This window comes from Octopus bimaculoides, chromosome 23, assembly GCF_001194135.2.
Source record: "Octopus bimaculoides isolate UCB-OBI-ISO-001 chromosome 23, ASM119413v2, whole genome shotgun sequence".
NCBI classification, from domain to species: Eukaryota; Metazoa; Mollusca; class Cephalopoda; order Octopoda; family Octopodidae; genus Octopus; species Octopus bimaculoides.
In genome coordinates this window covers 17937069-17960698 of record NC_069003.1, presented here as the reverse complement: position 1 = coordinate 17960698, position 23630 = coordinate 17937069, and the positions used below count along the sequence as shown (strand labels likewise).

At 37.6% G+C, this 23630-nt stretch overlaps 1 protein-coding gene across 1 annotated transcript in view; it reads left to right on the top strand.

Annotated features, from left to right (window-relative positions):
• The window catches only part of LOC106870772 (glycerol-3-phosphate dehydrogenase, mitochondrial), a 48939-nt gene that overhangs the window by 3778 nt on the left and 21531 nt on the right, over positions 1–23630 (top strand). The window contains exons 3-9 of the mRNA XM_014916969.2: positions 8870–9033; positions 9735–9896; positions 12301–12445; positions 14861–14946; positions 15116–15223; positions 15796–15930; positions 22311–22492. Coding sequence (XP_014772455.1) covers positions 8870–9033; positions 9735–9896; positions 12301–12445; positions 14861–14946; positions 15116–15223; positions 15796–15930; positions 22311–22492 — 982 coding nt within the window. The remainder of the gene's footprint in view (positions 1–8869; positions 9034–9734; positions 9897–12300; positions 12446–14860; positions 14947–15115; positions 15224–15795; positions 15931–22310; positions 22493–23630) is intronic.

The window sequence follows — 23630 nt, the reverse complement described above, 5'->3', positions numbered from 1 at the left end:
TATTTTATCTGTCTGTTTTGTTGAACTTCTAAGTTATGGGGATGTTTACATCCTCAAATACCAATTGTCAAGAGGTGTATGAGTGGGGAGACAAATACACACACACATGATGGGCTGCTACACAGTGGAACTGAAACTGGAACCATGTGGCAGCAAGGCAAGTTTCTTAACTACACAGCCACGCCTGTGCCTATATATATATATGTGTGTGTGTGAAAGCACATGGCTCAATGGTTAGAGCTCACAATCATGAGGTAGTGAGTTTGATTCCTGAACTAAGCTGTGTGTTGTGTTCTTGAGCAATACACTTTATTTCATGTTGCTTCAGTTCACTCAACTGTAGAAATGATTTGTGACATCACTGGAACCAAGCTGTATCAGCCTTTGCCTTTCCCTTGGATGACATCAGTGGCATGGAGAGAGGAGGCTGATATGCATAGGCGACTGCCGGTCTCCCATAAACAACCTTGCCCAGACTTGTGCCTTGGAGGGAAAATTTCTCAGTGTAATCCTATGGTCGTCCATGATGGAAGAGGGTCTTTACCTTTTACCTATATATATATATATATATATATATATATATATATATATATATATATGTGTATGTGTGTGTGTGTGTGTGTGTGTGTGTGTGTGTGTAGATAGAGTTAAAATCCAAGCTGTATCCTCTTGAAGCGCATGTACTTATTCCAGTATTCCATTATTCCAATTCTTTATGTAGATGTCATATATATATGAGGTATGCATAAGAGTTGAAAATTCTGAAAATATGATTTGCGGAGTAAATTATACATCAAAACAGGAGATTGCAAAAAATGTTTGATATTATTTATTCACCATTACACGTATTTCATTTGCTGATAGAAATTGCAGAATTGTACATGTAGGATAAACATGAAAGTGATCTATTAGAAATTCTTCAGACAGAGAATCAAGCAATACAAAAAAAGGTGATAGTTATGGATTGGAGTAATAAGTGTACATATATATATATATATGCACATACATCAATGTACATATATACAACTCCACACACATATCCATACACATATGTACACACATTTACACACATTATCGCATACATATCCCAAACATACTTCCCCCACACACACCTACGTAGACACACACACACACTACCATTATCATCATCATCATTAGACACAAACTTTAGATACATTCAGTACAATGATACATAAATTATGTACATATATAAAAACAAAAAATACGTGTACATATAAATATATAAATAAAACAATTTTTGTAGAGAAAATTGGATTTCAAATACGAATGCTAGTAGAGACATTATTGAAACTGGTTTCTTCTCACACACAATTTATACAAAAAACAAAAGCAGTATTGTAAGTTAAAATATATGTATCACTGTACTGAATGTAAATACAGGTTGTGTCTGTCTAAGCATGTGGTAATGATATGATGATGTTTGTGTTAGTAAATGTGTGTGTATATTTGTGTGTATATGTATGTATGTATGTATGTATATATATATATATATATATATATATATATATATATATATATATATATATATATATATATATATATATATATGCATGCTGAATCACTATCAGAACTAGAGAAGATGTTTCAGGTATGGAAGTAAAGTCTTGAATTGAAGAGCCTTAGAGTTAACCTACCAAAAACCAAAGTCATAGTAAGTAGGACCCTTCAGGTAGATGACCCTGCTTAGTCTGTAGAAAAGGTGTAGGTAGTAACTCTATGAGATGCACCGTGTAAGCTTTGGACACATAAAAGGTGCAGCAATATCAGAGGAAAGTTAACAGGGAAAATAGCTTTTGTCTGTGGTAGATGTACAGGTGCAATAAACACTAAAAATGTACAGAAAATAGGCTCCATCAACTGCCATGAGAGTAAGCTAGTGGTAGTAGTTAACTTTTGTTACCTAGGTGATCAAGTTAGTAGCAGAGGCAGATGCTCCAAGAGCATAGCTGTCAGAATAAGATTAAGCTGGGCAAAGTTTAGAGAGTTCCTGCCTCTGCTGGCAACAAAGGGCCTCTCTTTCAGAGTGAAAGGCAGATTGTATGATGCCTGTGTATGAACAGCTATGCTTCATGGCAGTGGAACATGGGTTGTGACAGCCGAGGATATGTGTAGAGTTGAAAGAAATGAAGCCAGTATGCTTCACTGAATGTGCAATATCAGTGTGCCTGTTTGACAGGGTGTAAGCATCTTGAGAGAAAAGTTAGGCATAAAAGGCATCAGATGTGGTGTGCAAGAAAGACGAATTCGTTGGTATGGTCATGTGATGCTTAAAGAACTGCCGATCCCTAACTGTGGAGGGAACCTGTGGTAAAGTTAGACCCAGGATGACATGGGACGAAGTGGTGAAGCATGATCTTCGAACTTTGGGCCTCACAGAGATAATGGCTAATGGCCGAGACCTTTAGTGATTTGCTGTGCTTGAGAAGACACATCAAACCAAGTGAAATCACTGTCATGGCTGATTCTGGTGTCACGCAACCAACATCCATGCAGGTAGTATGTAAAAAGCACCTTTCAAACATGGAGCCTCATGGAGGCAAAGTGATTGAGCTTCTTTCGAATGTTGGGCCTCAGAGAGGCAATGACCAAGACTTTTGGCATTATGTTGTGTTTGAGAAAACCCATTAAGCCAAGTAAAATTGCAGTTGTGGCAGATACTGGTGTCATGCAAATGGTACCTATGCCGATGGCACATAAAAGCATCTTTTGAATGTTGAGCCTCACGGAGGTAAAGACTGAGACCATTTGACATTGTGCCGGGCTTCAAGTGTTGGCCCTTACAGCAGCAATGACCAAGTCCATTTGGCATTATTCCATGCTTGAGAAGAAGACCCATCAAGCCAAGTAAAACTGCAGTCATGGCAGATACCGGTGTCATGCAAATGGTACCCATGCCAGTCGCACGTAAAAGCACCCATTACACTCTCAGAGTGCTTGGCATTAGGAATGGCATCCAGCCATAGAAACCATGCCAAAACAGACTGGAGTCTGGTGCAGCCTTCCAGCTTGCCAGCCCTGGTCAAACTGTCCAACCCATGCCAGCATGGACAACAAACATTAAATGATGATTATGATGATATCATTCAACTACGGTAGAAGTTAAATAATATTCTTAAGGCCACAATTTACTCACATGCAGCACCTTTAAGAGCTTGTTGCTAATTTGGTTTTTAACCAAATGGAAAACCATTAACAGTTTTGAAGAGGACTGGTCCCTAGCTACATTTTGGCATAAAAAATTGAGATTTGGTCCAGTAGAAAAAATTTTACAACAAAATTTGTAGCAACATTATTATAAGAGAGTAAATAATGCCACCAATCAAGTTTAGATCTAAATAACTTTTTTTTGTTTCAAAAGTAAAATATATTTGTCTTAGCTTCAGTGATAGAAAAAAGCATGAAAACTTTCATAGTTTTGATTCTATGCGACAAAAATTTGTATCAAAAAAGTTGTGAGGTAAAATATCATGAAAAATAAATTGGATCCAAGTATAATTAACTTTTTTATTTTAAAAACATGGGAAAAAAATGTTTGTTTCTCAAATTTGAGGGTGATAATATAGTTCTATACTTTGTTATGAATATAGTTCTAGGGGATTTTTTATATATGTCACCAGCATCATTGAGGTAAGGAAAAAATTATCAATGACACTGCTAATTGACACATTTGACACATTATTAATTAGCATAATAGCATAGCCTGGAAAAAAACATGGATTACATGGAAAAATGTGAGCAAGAGTAACAATATTCTTAATATTCTTAAGATCTGAAAAAGTACAGGACAAGTTATTACACATGGAAAAGTCCAGGAGAAGTTATTACATCTGGTAGAGTACAGAACAAGAAAATTTTTACTTGAAATATTGCAGCTAAAGATAAAATATTTTGATTGAGTTATTTTTAATTTTTAATTGAACAAGTAATAACAAATAGAATAACTTGCAATAAAATTTTTAGTTTTAATAAAAGCTAATATTTTCTAAATCTAAACATATTTGAAATTTTATCTTTAGCTGCAATATTTTAAGTAAAAATTTTCTTCTTCTGTACTTTACCAGATGTAATAACTTCTCCTGAACTTTACCAAGTGTTAATAACTTGTCCTGTACTTTTTCATATTTATAATCTTAAGAATATTATTTTTCTTGCTTGCATTTTTCCATGTAATATATATATATATATATATATATATATATACACACAGGCATGGCTGTGTGATAAGAAGCTTGCTTCCCAACCACTTGGCACCTTGGGCAAGTGTTTTCTACTATAGCCCCAGGCCAACCGAAGTCTTGTGAGTAGATTTGGTAGATGGAAACTAAAAGAAGCCTGTCATATATATATATATATAAGGGGTGGGGGATTCACAAAAAAACAAAAGACGAAGACAGGTGGTGTAGACAACAAACAGATGTATTACTTTAACGCTTGAGAAGTGAAAAAGTCTTTAATGTTTCGAGCCTGTGCTCTTCCACAGAAAGAAACAAGGAGAGAAAATAAATAATGTGTAGTGGCTAGTGATCCATCATGACAAATGCTGGACACACACACATATATATATACGTGTGTGTTTGTGTCTGTGTTTGTCCTCTCTCCACTGCTTGACAGCTGGTGCTGGTGTTCTACATCCCCGTAACTTAGTGGTTTGGGAAAAGAGATCAGCAGAATAAGTATTAGGCTTGCAAAGAATAAGTCCTAGGATTGATTTCTTCAACTAAAACCCTTTAAGACAGTGCTTCAGCATGGCCACAGTCAGATGACTGAAATAAGTAAAAGAAGAAAAGAATATATATATATATTTACACACACACACACACACACACACACACACTGATATACATGTAACTCCAATTAGCAAATGAAATGTGTAATGGGCAATAAATAACACCTTGAAATTTTCCTGTTTTCACACACACACACACACACACACACAGAGTTTCTGCCTACCAAATTCACTCACAGGGCATTGGTCAGCCTGGTGCTGCAGAGTAAGACTGAACCCAAAACTGCATCCTTGCAGAGTGAGCTTCTTAATCACATAGCCATGCCTGTACCTATATTATGAGTTAATTTTAATCTTTTTTTATTAGTTTCTCAGAAATATTACGATGTTTTTTGCTACTAGTATTTGATTAAGTGTTAGAAACATAAATTCTAAAGAAAGCTATTTCTAATTATAGCCAATGTAATACTGGTTTCAGATTTTGGCACAATGCCAGCAGTTTTAGATGAGGGGCCAAAGTTGATTACAGTGCTTGACTGGTACTTATTTTATCAGCCCTGGAAAGGTGGAAGGCAAAGTCAACCTCAGTAGAATTTGAACTCAGAATGTAAAGACAGACAAAATGCTTCTAAGCATTTTGCCCTCTGTGCAAACTATTTTGCCAGCTTGCTGCATTTTTCCTCAGAAATATTAAAATGTTATCAACCAGCAATTTTTAATTAAACGTAAGAAGCAGAAATCTAAACAGACTTATCTCTAATTATAGTTGATGTAATATTAGTTGGTTATTCATGTTTAGTTTTGATAATACTTGACTGAATGTTGTAGAAATATATTGTAATTACTCCCCCCACCACACACACACAGTGTTACTGATATCTGACTTGGAAGAGTTTAGTTCAAGTGAGTACTCAGTACATGTGTTAAGTAAAGTGAATATATTTATGGCCTGATAGCTGTGTGTGTGTGTGTGTGTGAGAGAGAGAGAGAGAGAGAGAGATTTTTTGCACAATGTAACATAAACCAGAAGATCTGAAGTAGATTGAAATATTACAAACCTTCCTTGTGGGTGAAATAAAAATGTAAATATATTTTTTTTGTGATATAAAGTCATTATCACTATCAGTTCATGTCTGTTGTCCCTGCTGCTATGGGTTGGGCAGTTTAGTAGGATGCATACATACATACATACAAACACACACATGCATATGCACACACACACATATATGAATTTTTTATAGATACATAAATCTTTAGTTTTAGATGAGATGTGTGTGTTCATATTTTTATATATGCTTTTTTTTTAATGTGGATAGTCCTATTTTTATATAGTTTTGTAAAGTGGGTGTGTGAATATATATATATATGTATATATATATATATATATAATACACACACACACACACGCACACACACACACACACACACACACACACACACATTTAAAGTAAATACTTGTGATCTGAGGGTGTTGCTGTACACTCTCCAAATGCAGTGAAGCAGTTCTCTAAGTGTTTCAGTCCTTTTCCCTGTCACATCAGGGCTGCCAGAGATCACCCACCAATGTAGGTGACAAAACAACCACACAAAAGCAAGAGCTCTGTTGAGTCAGATGTTGTGACACTGGATCAGATGTTTCTATCATCCTCAATGTTTGTTCTTGTTGCACTGCTTGTGCTCTTTCTTGAGCCAGATTTCATGGTTTGCTTTCTCAGTGACTTCCAATGATTTTCTGATAACATCTTTTTCTATCCTTCCTTGTTAGTGCAAGACTCATGAGTATCAAGTGTACCCTGGTTCCAACAAATCCCCTAATACTTATCTCTACAGGAAGGCATAATTGTCTCATGTCCATTGTTTGCATAGAGTTCAACCAACTTACCATATTTTCTGTCTTGTGTAAAGGTGCAAGTATGGCAGTGTGGTAAGAAGCTTAATTCCCAACCACATGGCTCTGTGTTCGGTCCCACTGCATGGTACCTTGGACTAGTGTCTTCTATTACAGCCTTGGGCCAACCAAAGCCTTTTCAGTGTATTTGGTAGACAGAAACTGAAAAAAGCCCATCAAGTATGTGTGTGTGTGTATATATATATATATATATATATATATATATATATATATGTATGTATGTATGTATGTATGTGTGTATGTGTGTGTGTGTATGCTGGTGGCACGTAAAAAGCACCCACTACACTCTCGGAGTGGTTGGCGTTAGGAAGGGCATCCAGCTATAGAAACACTGCCAGATCAGATTGGGGCCTGGTGCAGCCTCCTGCCTCCCCAGACGCCAGTCGAACCATCCAACCCATGCCAGCATGGAAAACGGACGTTAAACGACAACGATGATGATGATGATGTGTGTGTGTGTGTGTGTTTTTGTCTCCTCCACTGCTTGACAATTGGCATGTATTTACATCCCCATAACTTAGTAGTTCAGCAAAAGAGACCAATAGAATAAGTACCAGGCCTAAAAAGAAAAAAAGTACTGTGGTCATTTCATTCAATTGAAAATTCTTCAAAGCAGTGCCCCAGCATGGCTGCAGCCTAATGACTGAAACAAGTAAAAGATAAAAGAAAAATGTCTTTGATGTATGCTTCCTAGGAAACTGTCATCTTTCCCATCTTCCTTTCTTAGCACCATTTGATGAGGTCAGGTCTTTCGGTGGTAAAAAGTGGAAAGTGATATTTACTATCAAGGTCAGCAGAGGACTTCCAAGTCTCCACTCATTTTGGATCATTCTTCTTCCTTACACTGCCTGGTTTGTAACATTTCCCTTCCCTGCAAAATTTTATTTTCCCATGCTCCACTACTTTTGGTTTATATAATCACAGTGTCACAGTATCACCAGATCATCAGATGCTGTTATACACTGTTGATCACAATGCACTTTCAATTTTGTCTTGATTGTGCCATTCTTTTCCATCTTGATCCAATTTGCTTGACTAAATCATCTTCCCATCATCGTGGAGGTCTTCCAAGTAGCCTTTTCTGATCTCTTGGATACCACTTGGCAACTGCACAAGTTGTCTATGAGCTTTGTGACATTTCCGGCCCAGTGTAACTTGTGCTTTCAGTACTCTGCAATCACATCATTCACTCCACTCCATTCTTGAAATATCTTATTTCAAATATGCTCTCTTAGTGATGTTCCTAGCATGGATCTTTCCATAGCCCTTTGTGTTGTAGCCAATCAATGTTCTATCCTGTGTGTAATAGTCCATGTCACTTACAGAAAGTGCTATTGAAGAGTCTGGCACACATGGTATTGTCTAGCTTTGTCTGGAGCATACCTTCCATTCTGTCCTTATTCTCCTTGAGATTTCAGCATCTATGTCTTGGCATATATTTACTGTGTACCCTAAGTAGACATACACCTTTACCTCCTGAAGGTCATCGCTTCCCACAGCTATCTGGCCTTGTGCTGCATCTTCTGATTGCAATTGTAGGCATCTCTATGTGGTTGAGAAGTTTGTTTTACAATCAGATGGTTTCAGGCTCAGTCCCACTGTGCAGTTCTTTGGACAAGATTCTTCTATGATGTGTGTGTGTGTCTGTCTGTTTGTGTTTTCATGTCTTGGCATCCACACTAATTCTAAACAAGTATCACTGCCATGAAAGCAGTGTCATTCATTTGCAGTCTTGCATGGAAACCTGTCCAACCATTTGTGTTGTTCATGTATGAATAACTGGGAAATATTACCTAACTTGTTTGCAAATGGGTTGATATAGTTTGTAACAGAAAGAGCCTCCTGTCATAGAAAATCTGCCTTAACAAATTCAATCAGAGCCATGTGAGCATGAGAAAGTGGACATAAATGTTGATATATAATATGGAAATCTTGAAAATTATTCAGTTTTTCATAAGCTTTTTGAATCAGTAAAAATCTTGAGTGAGAGAGAGAGAGAGAGATTTCATTGGGATTAAATAGATCAAAACATTTCATATAGTTTCTATAATTTATTTGAAATAAAAAAAAATGTGTTTTGAAATAAATTGAGGTGTTTACATCCTGAAATTTTGTCAAAGTGAATATTGTGGTTTCTAAATGCTTATTATAGAATGTTGTTGTTGTTGATTTAATGTTAATTAAACACTAATTAATGGCATATGGTCATTTAGATGGTGGCAAGTGCCTTATTATTGGGCTGGAATTAAAATGTATGACTTCGTGGCTGGAAAACAGAAATTGAAAAGCAGCTATTTCCTGTCCAAGTCAAAGGCTCTGGAATTGTTCCCAATGTTGAAGAGAGATGAATTGGTTGGTGCTCTTGTTTATTATGACGGTAAGCTTGGTTTCTATTCTTTGTTTTTGTTTGTTTTTGCAACTAGACAACTGGATGTTGAAAATACTGACTGCATAGAGAGTCATAGGATGTGGCTGTTGTTGTTATATAACTCTAAGTTAACATTGATTGAGCAAACCTATGATCAGACATTCCAACTCTGACCATCCTGTCTTTTTAGGAATATGGTGAAACTGTGTTGTCTATTGTGTCCATTCCATATTTATGATAATAGTTGGGTATGATTTGAGGGAGATTTGATTGCTACTTATTTCTAGCAAGTTGAACAATCATATAGAAGCTTCCTTACTATTGATTGGATAGATAGATAGATTCAGTGTGTAGATGTTGATTGGATATATATCTGCGTTGTTTTTCTCTTGTCTGTGTTTGTCATTAATTTTTCTCTCTCACTTGAACTTTGTTGTCTTTCCTGTTGTAAGATATCCTTCTTCATAATGTCTTCTTCTTCAGTGATATTTACAATTACTGAGCCATCCAGAGGAGTAATTCTATTGCACTAATCCTCCATATTTATATGTACCAAAACCACTGATTCTGAATCCCATGGTTGACAAGAGGTATTCTGTGTCTAAATGTCCTTTTCTATTAATCATTGTCTATGTCATCTCACTTTGATTTTGATTGCAGACATACAAACAAACAAGAAATTATAAGCACATATTTCACTTTGATTCCAGGTCAACATGAAGATGCCCGGATGAACATTGTACTGGCCATGACAGCCATCAGGATGGGAGGCTCTTTGACCAACCGTGTAGAAGCAAAAAGTTTAGTGAAGGAAAAAGATGAAAATGGAAAAGAGAAGATCTGTGGTGCCATTGTAAAAGACTGTCTTACAGGTTATTGTCATTGTCTCCCTTCTCTCTTTCTCTCTCTGTCTTTCCCAACTCTGTCTCTTGACAGTTTCTGTCAGTATCTGTTGTTATTGTTTAGTCCTATGAGCAGAGCTTTAGAAGACACTTTGTCCAAGGCTCCATGTAGTGGGGCTGAGCCCAAAACCATGTGGTTAGGAAGTAAACTCCTTAATACACAACCATGCATATATACTTGTGTGTGTGTGTGTGTGTACGTAGGTGTTTCCATTCTGCATCTTTGCATGAAAGCATTGAGCAAAAGTGAAATAAAAAGGTGATGCTATGTCAAGAAAGTATCCTCCAGCTCTGTATTTTTAAAGACTTGTGGAACAAAAGAATAACTGACTGAGAAAACAGTTGAAAGTTAGAAACAAGAGCAGCAACTGCTTTTAAAACAATGTCTCAATAATAGGTATTCATCTAACCCATATTGGCCTGGAAAAGTGGAAGTAAACAAATGAATAAACATATACACATAGATGTGTAACGGTTGTTGTAGCTGTTGGTAGCTTGTGTACGTGTAGAGTCATGTTGACGCTGGCGGGGACGATGCTGGTAGTCGTAGTGTCGTGTTGACGCTGGCGGCGATGCTGGTAGTCGTAGTGTTGTGTTGCTGCTGGCGACGTCGGGGGGCAATGCTTGTAGTTCGTAGTTGTATGATGGTGTCGATGTCGTCGCAGGAAACTGGTTGCTGCTGTGTTACGCGTGTGTGGTCAACGCCAGCCAGATCTAGGATCTGAGGCGCGACAAATTTGCTGGGTATAATCTAGGCTATTTATAGCTGAGGGTAGGCTCCAGAAAAACACTATCACTTGACCTTATTAGGGGCTGTGGTTGGTCACTTTGCGTTCTGGCGGGAACGGTACGAGGCAGTTGCCGCTTCAAATAATAATCAGTCAGGTGATGACAGGGAATGAGTTGTTTTCTACTACGCCCACACTTGTTACTATTTATAGTGAGAGAAGATGGTTTGTTTGTATATAATGGCGATAGAAGTATTCACTACAGATGTACACACACATGTACATGCACATAGATATAGGCATGGTTGAGTGGCTAAGAAGTTTGCTTCACAATCGTGCAATCCTGTATACATACCCACAGCATGCTGTCTTGGGCAATTGTTTTCTTTCATAATCTCAAACTGACTGATGTATTGTGGGTGAAATTGGGTAAATAGACATTGGTAAAGCCTATCGGATGGATTGAAACTGCATTTCAAGGGTCCAACCTTTCGTGAATTGTCCAGTTGATTGACTTGAGAATTATAGGAATCCTTTTAATACCAATCTGCCTGAGAGTGCCTTGCTTTTGTGATATAAATGTCCTGTTTTAAAGTGATCTAAATTAAAACCTTCCATCAAAATTTTATGTTAATTTGTTCTAAACACCAGATTAATAATAATGATAATTATTTTTCAAAATTAAATGAAACAAAGGCAGTGTATTTCAACAGAAATATGGTAACAAAAGGATTAAATATTGTACAACTTGATCACTTAAAGACTGCCTCTAATTCTATAATATAAACTTTCTGTTTTAAAGTGATCTAAATTAAAACCTTCCATCAAAATTTCATGTTGGTTTATTTTCCAAATACCAGATTAAACTGACTAACTTATTTTACTAAATTCATTATTTTTAAAAGTAAATGAAACAAAAGCATTGTATTCCAAGAAAAGTATAACAAATGGGTTAAATATTTTGTGACCCTATCTGTCTTTGTTCTGTAACTCAGCTAAGATTCCTGTTTTAAAGTCATCGAAACCAAAACCTTCCATCAAAATTTCATATTAATTTATGTTCCAAACACCAGATTAAATAATGACAAGGTTATTTTAGTAAATTCTTTATTATTTTTCACAATTAAGTGAAACAAAGGCTGTGGATTTCAACAGAAATATGGTAACAAAAGGACTATTGTGTGACTGTATCAGTCAATGTGTAACTCAGCTAAGACTGCCCCTGGTGCTACAATATAAATTTCCTGTTTTAATGTGAAATAAGTTAAAACCTTCTTCCATCAAAATTTCATGTTAATTTTTTATGTTCCAAACACCAGCACAAAAGTAATGACAGTTATTTTAATAAATTCATAAAGATTAAAACTACAAGTCTGCTGAATACTCAGCCACATTTCTGTTAATTTGATGAGCAGATAATTCAATTGGCCAAACATCTGAACATTAATTGTCAAAATTACAAGAAATGCATATTGTTGAAGTTAAGTGACAGATGATCCGCCATATGGACACATTGTATATCTTCCATGAAATGTATGTATAAAGTGATATATAAACATGACTCTGTCATTGTCATCTTTAAATGTCATTCATCAGAAAGTATATTATATTTTTGTGTTCCTGTTTGTTACTATTTGATACTTCAGGAGAAGAATGGACAGTAAAAGCTCGCTGTGTCATCAATGCAACAGGACCCTACACAGATTCAATCAGGATGATGTCCAACGCAGAAAACAAAAATATTTGTAAACCTAGCTCAGGAGTTCACATAATTTTACCCGACTACTACAGGTGAATATTCAGGAAGTTGACTCCAGTCGTAGGAGTCATTTTTATATTGTCAGTTATTGAATGAGAGAGAGGAGCTGAGGAATTAGGAGAAGGTGATATAAGATATGATGTGTGTGTGTGTGTGTATTATAGAATGTGAAGGTACATGGCTTAATGGTTAAGGGTGTTGCACTCTTGATCACTAGATCATGGGTTCAATTTCTGGGCCAAGCAACATGTTGTGTTCTTGATCAAAACACTTCATTTTACATTGCTCCAGTCCACTCAGCTGTAAATGGATAACCCTGCAACAGATTAGCCTTCCAATCAGGGGAGATATTGTCCTGCTTGTCTAGCTAGCAGGGTGGCATCATTTGAAAGCTAAAATGATGTGAAGCAGCAATATATATAACAACATCCAATAGCGTGATCAGTCATATGACATGTATCATAAAGCCACCTTTATACCCCCTTCATTGTGTGTCTTGTCTTGCAATTCACATGATGACCTCACTAATGCCATGTAAAAAGTATCCAGTAAAGTGGTCGACATTAGGAAAAGTATCCAGCTATAGAGACCTTGCTAAAGCAGACATTGGAGTTTGGCAGAGTCCTCTAACTCTCTGGTCAGCTCCTCTTGAACCATCCAACCTATGCCAGCATGGAAAATACATGTTAAATGATGATAATCTTATACATACAGGGCATCCCAGAAATATTTACCCAGTGATAGTTCATGATTATTCAAAATAAACTTAAGGTAGGATAATGAAATTTGGCACACACGTTCTAATGTAAATTGTCAATCCATTGCAGTAATTACATTTCAAAGTGACCACCTTTCACCTTGATCATAGCCTGCAAATGAGTGGTCACTGAGTTGCATGAGCACCATACCACCTCTTCATCCAACTTGACCCATGAAGACAGAAGGGCTTTCTTCATAAATATCACATTTGAATAAGAGCGAGCAGAAACATTACTCTCTAAGGTGGACCAGATAGCAAAGTCCATGGGATTGATTAAGGGAGGCCATATTGTCTTGTCCCAGAAACCACTGGAATGCTCTTTGCACCACCGCTGTGTCAAATTAGGTGTGTGGGCTGGAGCCCCATATTGAGTGAAGATGTAACGATCACCAAAGGTTTCTGTGACCCAGGGTAACACTTTCCCATCCAACATTTCCACATTAACTTCACTGTTGATCATGACACCAGCATCAATGAAGATCAAGGGAGTTTTGGACCCATCAGATGCAACTGTGACCACCATGAGTGAAGCTGTCTTCTGACGACCTTTGGGCAAGTCAGCTGTATTACATGCATAAAGCCTGTCATTCTGCTTGTTGGTAACTGCCTCCACAGTGAAGATCTTCTTGTCAGACCAGATCAACACTTTGTTAGCAGTGCACCTCCCCTCAGCTAATGTGGTTTTACCCCTGTCGAGCCATTTCTTCTTGGAAGCTGCTGAAATTAACTGCTGGGATTTTTTCTTGTATGCAGTTAGTTTTAAATCCTCTTTAAAAATCCCGTGCATTGACGATTTTGAAATATCAAGAGCTTTTGCAGTTTGTCTTGCATACCTGCAGGGATTTCAGTTCATTTGCTTCTTCACAGCTCCAACAGTTTGTTTGATATGAATTGATCATTTTCTACCAGGAATTAGCTTGCTAGAGGCAGTAGCAGACTTCATGTATCATTTCCAGGTATTGAACACTGTTTTACAGTACACATTCAACTGTTTTGTTATGTCCTTGTTGCTCACTCCAGCTGTTTTCAAAGTGACAATCTGGTCACATTTTGCTTTCAATTCCATGTTTGTCTACAAACTGTTATAGACAAACAAAATCTTTCTGGGACACCCTGTGTGTGTATATATATATATATATATATATATATATATATATAAGCAAGTACTGTTGTGAGACAGGTTTGTTGTGAGGTCAGTGGGAGTAAGATGTGAGTTGTGAGTAAGATGGTATGTGACTGGTAAGGTGTTGTGGAGTTGGGCAGGTTTGTTGTTTGTGGGGATAAGGATAGATAAGGTGTTCTGGGGTCAGTAAGTTGATTTAGGTAATTTGGATCTGGCAAGATGGTGTAAAACAGCATTGGTAATGTGATTTGGTAAGGTATTAGTAAATAGAAAAGATGTACTCATAATGAATAGTTAACAACAAAAAAAACCCTAAAATGTTTGTTATTCTTTCTCTCAAATGACTGACCTTATATTCTCATTGTTTCTCTCTTCCATTTCACTGTTACATCTCCTGTCACTATCACCTCTTTTATTTCTCATTTTTCTCTCTTGCCTGGTTTCTTTCTTCTCCTCCTTTTCTCTCACCTTCTTGTTCTCCTCCCCTCCTCCACTTCCTCTTGAATTTTCTTTTAAATCTCTCTAATTTTTGTTTTAATTTTATTTAAATCTTTTTTTTCCAAGCCCCTCTCACATGGGTTTACTAGATCCATCAACCAGTGATGGAAGGGTGATATTTTTTCTACCTTGGCAGAAAGTCACTCTAGCAGGTACAGTGTTACTTTTTCTAATTTAATATCATCATCATCACTGTCATCATGAGCCAAAAGCTATTACTATACACCAGATCACCACCACCACCACCACCACCACCACCATGTTCTGTGTTTACATCAATGGTACCACAGATCTAATGTGTTCTCTTTGTTTATATTATAGGTACCACAGACAATGAATGTGAGGTTTCAGATTTTCCACAACCAACTGAGAAGGAAATTCAATTTATATTAACAGAGATTAGAAATTATCTTAATCCTGATGTCAGAGGTTTGTAGGAATCTTCCATGGTTGTCTGTATCAGTCTGTCTGTTTATCCATGCATCCTTCCCACTCCGCATCCACCCACTCTAACTTTTCCATTCATCTTTGCATCCACCGGTTCATCCATTTGTTCATTTAATCAAACTCTCCAGTTTGCCAACCAACACTTTCAGCCATCTATTCATTTATCGACCTATCCATTCACCTCCATGCCCAGCCAGCCATCTATTCATCTACTCATGCCATCCATCCATTTCTTTTCTATATAACATCATCTTGATATGATGTTGCTCCCTACTGCAGTAACTCCTCTCTCTTTACCCCAGGGACTTCCCCTACCATGCAAAATGGTCGTAGGTGTTGTCGTTTTCCCTCTGACTAAGCTGTAAAAAAGAAACAAAAACAACATTCCCATACCAACTTGAAAACGGACATTAAAATAACTCTAGCAACAGTGTGGAAATATAGGGTATTTTTACGAGTCTCCATTCCATTTCTACACTCCACCCAATGTGTATAATTGTTTAAGTCATTTTAATTTTATTAAATTCCTTTAAATGTTTCTGAACCATTTTCAGTTCGTCGTGGTGATGTCTTGTCAGCATGGAGTGGCATCCGTCCTCTAGTCAGAGACCCAAACAAATCCGATACACAATCTCTAGCTCGGAACCACATCATTGAAGTGTCTGATGATAATCTGATCACCATTGCTGGTAAGTTGCAAGTCTTGTCATTCGTTTATTTAAAGACTTTGTTATTGATATTATAAAGAAGGTGGTGAACTGGCAGAATCATTAGCACGCCGGGAAAAATGCTTACATTCTGAGTTCAAATTCTGCCATGGTTGACTTTGCTTTTCATCCTTTCAGGGTTGATAAAATAAGTACCAGTTGAACAATAGGGTCAATGTAATCGATTCATTTCCTCCCTTAAAATTGCTGCCCTTGTCGCAAAATTTGAAACCATTATTATTATTATTAATAATAATAATAATAATAATAATATGGTTCCCATACTGCAAAGTCATGGAAATTTGAAGCTCCTTAAGTTGAAATAATGTTTGTAATCCTTTTAGCCTTCTTTGGCCTCATGTTTTCATTTTTATTGTTACCATTGCATTTCTGAGATTGTCTGGATTGCAATGATAGTATTTTTGTGTAGAATCACCCCCTACTTTGCAGGGGGTGTGCATCAATAATTTTTGAATTCTAACTACTTTTGGCAAAAGTAAATATTTTGCAATTTTCTTTAATTATTTAAAGACAGCTGATAATAGAATGGCCTACGCTTAATGATGTCACCAAGGTAAATACTGGTTCGTCTCTAAGTAGCATCAACACTTTCGGTGACAACAATGACAGTAACAACAACAGCAACAGCAGCAGCAGTGACAACAACAACAATACTAAAGAAATGAAACATAGAAATGCAAATATCACCACTATACCACAACCACCTCTGCTACAATGATTTCTTTTGCAATTGCGGTGAGAAATTTGGAAAATGTTTGCATAGATGAAGAAGATTTAAAAATAGCAAGGGAAATTGTTAAAAGGAACGAGAGAAGGGTAGCCCTAAACCCTCCTTCTGATGTCATAGAGAATATCTTGAGATGCACAGTCACTCACCATTGCATTGGAACTAAATCTCGGCAGGTGGAAAATGCATCTGAGAGTGAAATACAAAAATGCTTTGGGTGTGTGTGGAAACAGAAGACCCATATCACTCGAGGAAAGAAGTTTAGAACTATCGAGGTGAGACTTGGGAGTGAAGAAAAAGCTAGAATATCCGTCACCTGGTTAGTGGTGGCCGTCTTGGCAGGTTTAGATGAAGAAGATGTGACAATCTTGGAGGTCAAGAAAATACCAAAACAAAACTGGTCAAGTTTAGGTATTCTCAGTGGGAGATTGGGTGGTGGTGTTGCAATGCTACTCCGGAAATCCTTAGATCTCCAAGTACAGGCTATCTTCCTGGGCCTGGATGGTAGGATGGTGGTCCTGGATGTGAAGGGCAGTGAAGGTGGCACCTTTAGACTGGTGGCGGTTTATGCCCCAACAGGGGCTGGAAGATCAGATTTCTTCAGGCGTCCAGAAACATTAGTACTAGTGGGGGACTGGAATAGTATTTTGGACACATGGAAGGACTGTGTGGGTTTAGTACACAGTAGAAGGGGGTGTAAAAGCCTCGGAAACCTGCTCAGGACTTTCCAGTTTTCTGACAGGTGCTGACTGGATTTCCTTGATGTGCCAGAGTGGACTGGAGCAACTACAGCAAGTCATCCAGATCGTATTTAGATAGAGTATTTGTTAGGTCAGAGGATAGGGATAGCATAGGTTGACCACAATTTAAATTGGTTGGCTACACAGATCACAAATTTGTGATATGCTCAGTCAACTTAAGTAGGACCTGTAGACGGACCCGGTTACTGGAAGTTGAATGTGTCCTTACTGGCTCGCAAAGACTACAGAGACCAGGTTAGCAAACTAGTCAAGTGGCAGCTGATGGGAGCAGTTGTCAACAACCGGTGGTGGATCGCTCTGAGGAGAGCAATTAAAGTAGAACCGATAGTGTTCAGCAAAGATTTAGCAATAGAATGAAATAGATTAGAGGGAGAACTAGTTAGCAAACTAGAAGAGGCTATTAGTAAAGGCATCACAACCAACGTATTAGCAGTAAGAATGGCTCTTGACCATTTCTTTGAGGCGAAACACAAAGGGTGCATTGTCAGAGCTAAGACACATGCACTAAAACATGAAGGAACTAAAGCCATCTGATGGGCCTGAATGGTAAAGACATGACTCAGAAACAAAACCACAATCAAGTCTTTGACGGATCAGGACGTGTTCCAAGCAGACGTGTGCAGTTTTCCAGCAGTGCTTTGCACAGCTGTTTGGGGAAGGTAATGGGTCGATGATGGTAGCAGACTTTACTTCATACCTGGATGGCCTACCACAGCTCTCAGTAACAGATGTGAGATTCTGCAGAAAGCCAATTACAGCCACTGAAATACAGGAGGCAATGAGTGATTGCAGAAGTCTCAAATCGCCTGGTTTGGTCAGTCTGCCCTACATATTCTATGTATTCATGTCAAACAAATTTGCCAGATTTGTTTGGCAGCTTCTTGGCAGACGTCTACAGTAACTGGCAGCAGAATGGGGGAATTCCTAGTGCTGTTAGTTAGGGTGTGGTAACACTGCTGAGAAAGGACACCGACAATGGGGATGTGCTAGGGAATTTTTGGCGCATAACTCTGCTAAACACTGAGTTTAAGATTCTGGCCAAGGTGTTAGCAAAAATGTTGGTGCTTGTTGTTGGTTGTCTGGTTGGATCGGCACAAACATGCCCAATTCCAAGCAGTACGTCATAGAGAGGGCTGGAACTAAAGCTGGCTTTGGTGGGGTCCTGATCAATTTAGATCAGTCAAAAGCTTTCAATAGTGTCGACCATCGCTACTTGGAAGCCGTCCTTAAAGCAGCCAGTTTTGGACCCATTTCCAGATGTCTTTGGCTTGACAGTGCTACTCTGCAGATGTGCTGTCAGACAGGCTTGTCTGAGGTGTTTGCAGACTGACAAAACCATTCTGCCTGCACTCATTCAGTGTCTGGGCATTGCTGACTTGTGAAGTTATGTTGAACAGCTGCTGTTGCATGTGGGATGGATCTGTCTGTCAGCCAAGTCTATAGTGATGATTGCCCTGCTGCCCTCCTTTAATTGGGCAGGCAAGGCAGTTTTCCTTTGTCTGGTGGACAAAACTGAAAGGAATGACTTAACATTCCCTTAAAAATTGCTGGTCTTGTGCCAAAGCTGGAAAAGATGAATTAAAATGTTGAATAAGAATTCAGCATTGGACAAAATGCTTTGCAACATTTCTCCCAAATCTTGCCAAGAATCAACTTTACCTTTCATCCTTTCATCCTTAATAATGTTGAATACTGGGGGTCAATGTTATCAATCCCTCCTTCCCTTAAAATGGCTGGCCTTGTGCCAAAAATTAGAAAGAATTAAGTCAGTGAACTGGCAGAATTGTTTGCCTGTTGGACGAAATGATTAGTGGCATTTCTTCTGACTCTGTCAAAATGGTCTTCCTGATCCGAAACTTCATTTTTTGAAACTCCTCTCCCCACACCTTCGGAAAAAATTTCCCCCACAAATTTCTTTATAATCATAATCTATGCCATCTGAAAGGTATTTGTATGAAATTTCATTAAAAGATATCCATTTTCCTGAAAGTTATGGGGAAAAAAAGTCAGATCATGTGAATTTTCCGAAACTCCTCTCCCTACCCCATCAAAAAGATTTTTCTCATAAATCCCGATATACTCTGAATCCACAGCATCTAAATGGTATTTGTTGGAAATTTCATTAAAAAATATCCATTTTTCTGGAAGTTATGAGGTAACAAAGTTAGTGAATGTTACATTTGTAGTTATGCTAGTTTTGTTTCTGTGTTTGCTTGCATGCGTGCTTGTCTGTAATTTAATACAGCCAAACCAGTACATAATGGGAAAATACTCTCAAAGTAAGGGACCCCTGAAATGTGAATACAAACAGAATAAAACAAGTTTCGCATAAATCAGACCACAGATTCCCGAGATACATGGTTTTTTTTTCGTTTGTCTCCACAAGTTTAAGCAGTGAAACCTGGTGTTATTGCCTTTTACTGTGAAAACTTTTATAAATAGCAAAACCAGCACATAATGGAAAAATACTCTGAAAGTAAGGTACCATTGAAATGTGAATACAAACGGAATAAAACAAGTTTTGTGTAAATTGGACCATTGGTTCCTGAGATACATGTTTTTTGGGGGATACCTTGAACTATTGGTGACCCAACAGGTCACAGGTAGTCTAGTTATTATGATTATTAAGGCAGTAAACTGGCAGAATTGTTAGCACACCAGGCAAAATGCTCAGTGGCAAATTTGTCCGTCCTTATGTTCTGAGTTCAAATTCCACTGAGGTCGACTTTGCCTTTCATCCTTTCAGGGTCAATTAGATAAGTACCAGTTATGTACTGACCTTGATGTAATCGCCTTACCCTCCCCCCCAAAAAAATTTCAGGCCATGTACCTTTAGTAGAAAAGATTATTATTATTTGTGCATTTTGTCTGTCTTTACATTCTGAGTTCAAATTTCACTGGGATTGATAAAAAAATAAGTACCACTTGATCACTAGAGTCAACTAATCCTCTCTCCCAAAATTGCTGGCCTTGTACCAAAATTTGAAATCATTATCATTGTTGTTGTTGTTAACAGAATTATTAGTGCATCAAATGAAATATTAAGCAGGATTTCTTCAGCTGTTTTATGTTTTTGACTTAAAATTCTGCTGTGGTCAACTTTACTTTTCATTCTTCTATAGCAGTGTGGTGAGGTGTCTGATAAAATAAAGTACCAGTCATAAATTGGGGCTCTCACTTACAATTTGTGATCTTGTTTCTTTGTTAAAAATCAATATTAAATTTTTTTCTATTGATACAATTGCAAATTATCTCGATTTTGCTGTCTTGCTATCGCTCTGGTCTTATTGGATTTGTGTCCCTTAGTTACTATTTACTAACTCGAAAATATTTATTACCTGTCATAGGACACATTATGTTAGAATATACTTTGGCCATTGTGGGTAATATCAGGCAATGTTACATCTAAAATTTATTGAGAATTAATCAATATTCATTATCATCACCATTTTAATATCCACCCTTCCGTGCTTGCATGAGTTAGACAGAGTTTGTTGAGGCAGATTTTCTACAGCTGGATGCCCTTCCTGTCTCCAACCCTCATCTGTTTCCCAGTAAGATAATATTTTCTCATGGCCAGACATGTTTTTGCATCATATTGGAAATGAGTGACACTACTTGTACGACAGTGACACTTACTTACAACTATCATGCGATGTAAAGGAGATGCAAACATTCAACTCCATGGTTCCAGGTTCAGTCCCACTGCTTGGCGACTTGGGTAAGTGTCTTCTACAATAACCTTGGGCTGACCAAAGCTTTGTGAATGGATTTGGTAGATGGAATCTGAAAGAAGCCTGTCGTATATATATGTGTGTGTGTGTGTACCTTTGTGTCAGTGTTTGTTCTCTACCACTGCTTGATAACCAGTGTTTACATCCTCAAAACTTAGCAGTCCAACAAAAGAGACTGATACACTAAGTACTATGATTAACACAAAAAAAATAAATACTGGGGTTAATTCATTCGACTAAAAATTCTTCAAGGTGTATCCCCAGCATGGCCACAGTCTAATGAGTGAAACAAGTAAAAGATATGCACACACACATACACACACAATAGGCTTCTTTCAATTTCTGTCTACTAAATCCTCTCACAAGGCTTTGGTTGGCCTACGGCTATAGAAGACATTTGTCCAAGATGTCATGCAGTGGGACTGAACCTGAAACCATGTGGTTAGGAAACAAGCTTCTTAACCACACAACTACACCTGTATCTATTGTTATTGATAAAATATATTTATTGCAAATATGCAAATGAGAAATTTGTTTTAATATAATCAGTGCATTACTATATCATATTACTGTATTACCAGATTATCAGGTGTTGTTATACACTGCTGGTCACAGTGCACCTCCTTGCAGTATTGCAGTTTTCATATGTTGCCATCCCATTGGCTAAGCTGGCAGGTAGGCCAACATTCCACCTGAATGAAACACCAGTCCATTGCAGAATTACCCATTTACTGCTGAATGTACTGGAGCAAAATAAAAGGAAATGTTCTGCTCAATAACATAATACACTACTAGCCTGAGAATTGAAACCATGAGTTTGTGATTGCAAATGCAAAACCCTATCCACTTGGCCACATGCCTTCACTCTTAATCTAATATTTCGTTCAATAAACATTTCTTATTTTGAACATTAGTATTTATTTCATTAGTGTTCATTTACCATGTAAATAATAAATCATAATTCTAGTATCACTGTAATATTATTATTGTAGCTATACCACAGTGGTTGAAATATATATTCCTATTAATATCTGTCATATACTCTACTTTAAGAAGGAAATAAAACATAAGTGTCAATTTATATAAAGAATATAATGGCAACAACATTGGCTTCTACAGGGGGAAAGTGGACCACTTACAGACATATGGCTGAAGAAACCATCGATAAAGCAGTCAAGGTTTGTGGATTGAAACCCAAGACTCCAACTTGTCAGACCAAGGGTCTTCTGCTAGATGGCGCCCACGAATGGTCACCAACTCTGTTTATCCGGCTTGTACAAGACTTTGGCTTAGAAAATGAAGTAAGGTTTTAATTCATGTTAAAACAGCTTTTATTTTTTATCTTTTTGTGTGACACTCTTGTTGTTGTTTAGCCCTAGGCAGGTTAGCCTTGATTGAGGAGAACTATGGCAAAAAGCATTCCAGCCATGACCATCCTGTTCTTCTTGGGTATTATGTATTTAAGATCAAATTATCCAATGTGTTGCTTCATAGTAAGATAGTAAGGTGGAATTTGAGGGAGATTTGGTTGCTATTTTTTTTGTATCTTGAACAGCCATGTACCTACCCACCAAAATTGTTGGCCTTGTACCTCAATCAGAAACCATTATTATTATTATTATCTGAGAGAGCAGCGCATGTCATCAAAGTGACACTGCGATACAAATACACGAAGCCCAATATATTTATCCATCTGATAAGGGCACGCCAGGCACATGCATCACAACCATATGTGCATGATAAACAGTGCATGACCTTGCAGGTGGGGCTCAGTTAGAATTTTCTTCAGGCCAAGTAGCCTGTCCTGCTCAATAGGTCCCTGAATGAAACACAGCTGCAGAGGTGAATTATTCAAACCCCAAAGAATCCATCTCAGCCTGTGTCCATGATGTTCCTCGACTGCTCATGATCAGAGATGCACATATCACCAGCCACTAAGCGACATACTCAACTGGTCAAGCTAATCTGTGGTATTGAGCAGAATATTTGCTGCAGCTCATCATTTTAATCCTAGACATTATCGTTATTATTATTATGTAAGGTGGTGAGTTGGCACAAATATTAGCATCCCAGGCAAAATGCTCACGTTTCTGAGTTCAAATTCCACTGAGGTTGACTTTGCCTTTCTTCTTTCGGGATTGATAAAATAAGTACCATTTGAGTACTGGGGTCAATGTGATCAACTTGCTCCCTTCTCTGAAGTTGCTGGCCTTGTGCCAAGATTTATTATTATTATTATTATTATTATTATTATTATTACTAGGGCAGTGAGCTGCCAAAATTGTTAGCACCCTGGAAAAAATGCTTAGCAACATTTCATCCTTCTTTACATTCTGAGCCCAAATTTTGCTGAGGTTGACTTAAGCTCTCATCCTTTCAGAGTCAATGAATTAAGTACCAGTGGAACACTGGGGTTGATGTAATCAACTAGTCCCCTTC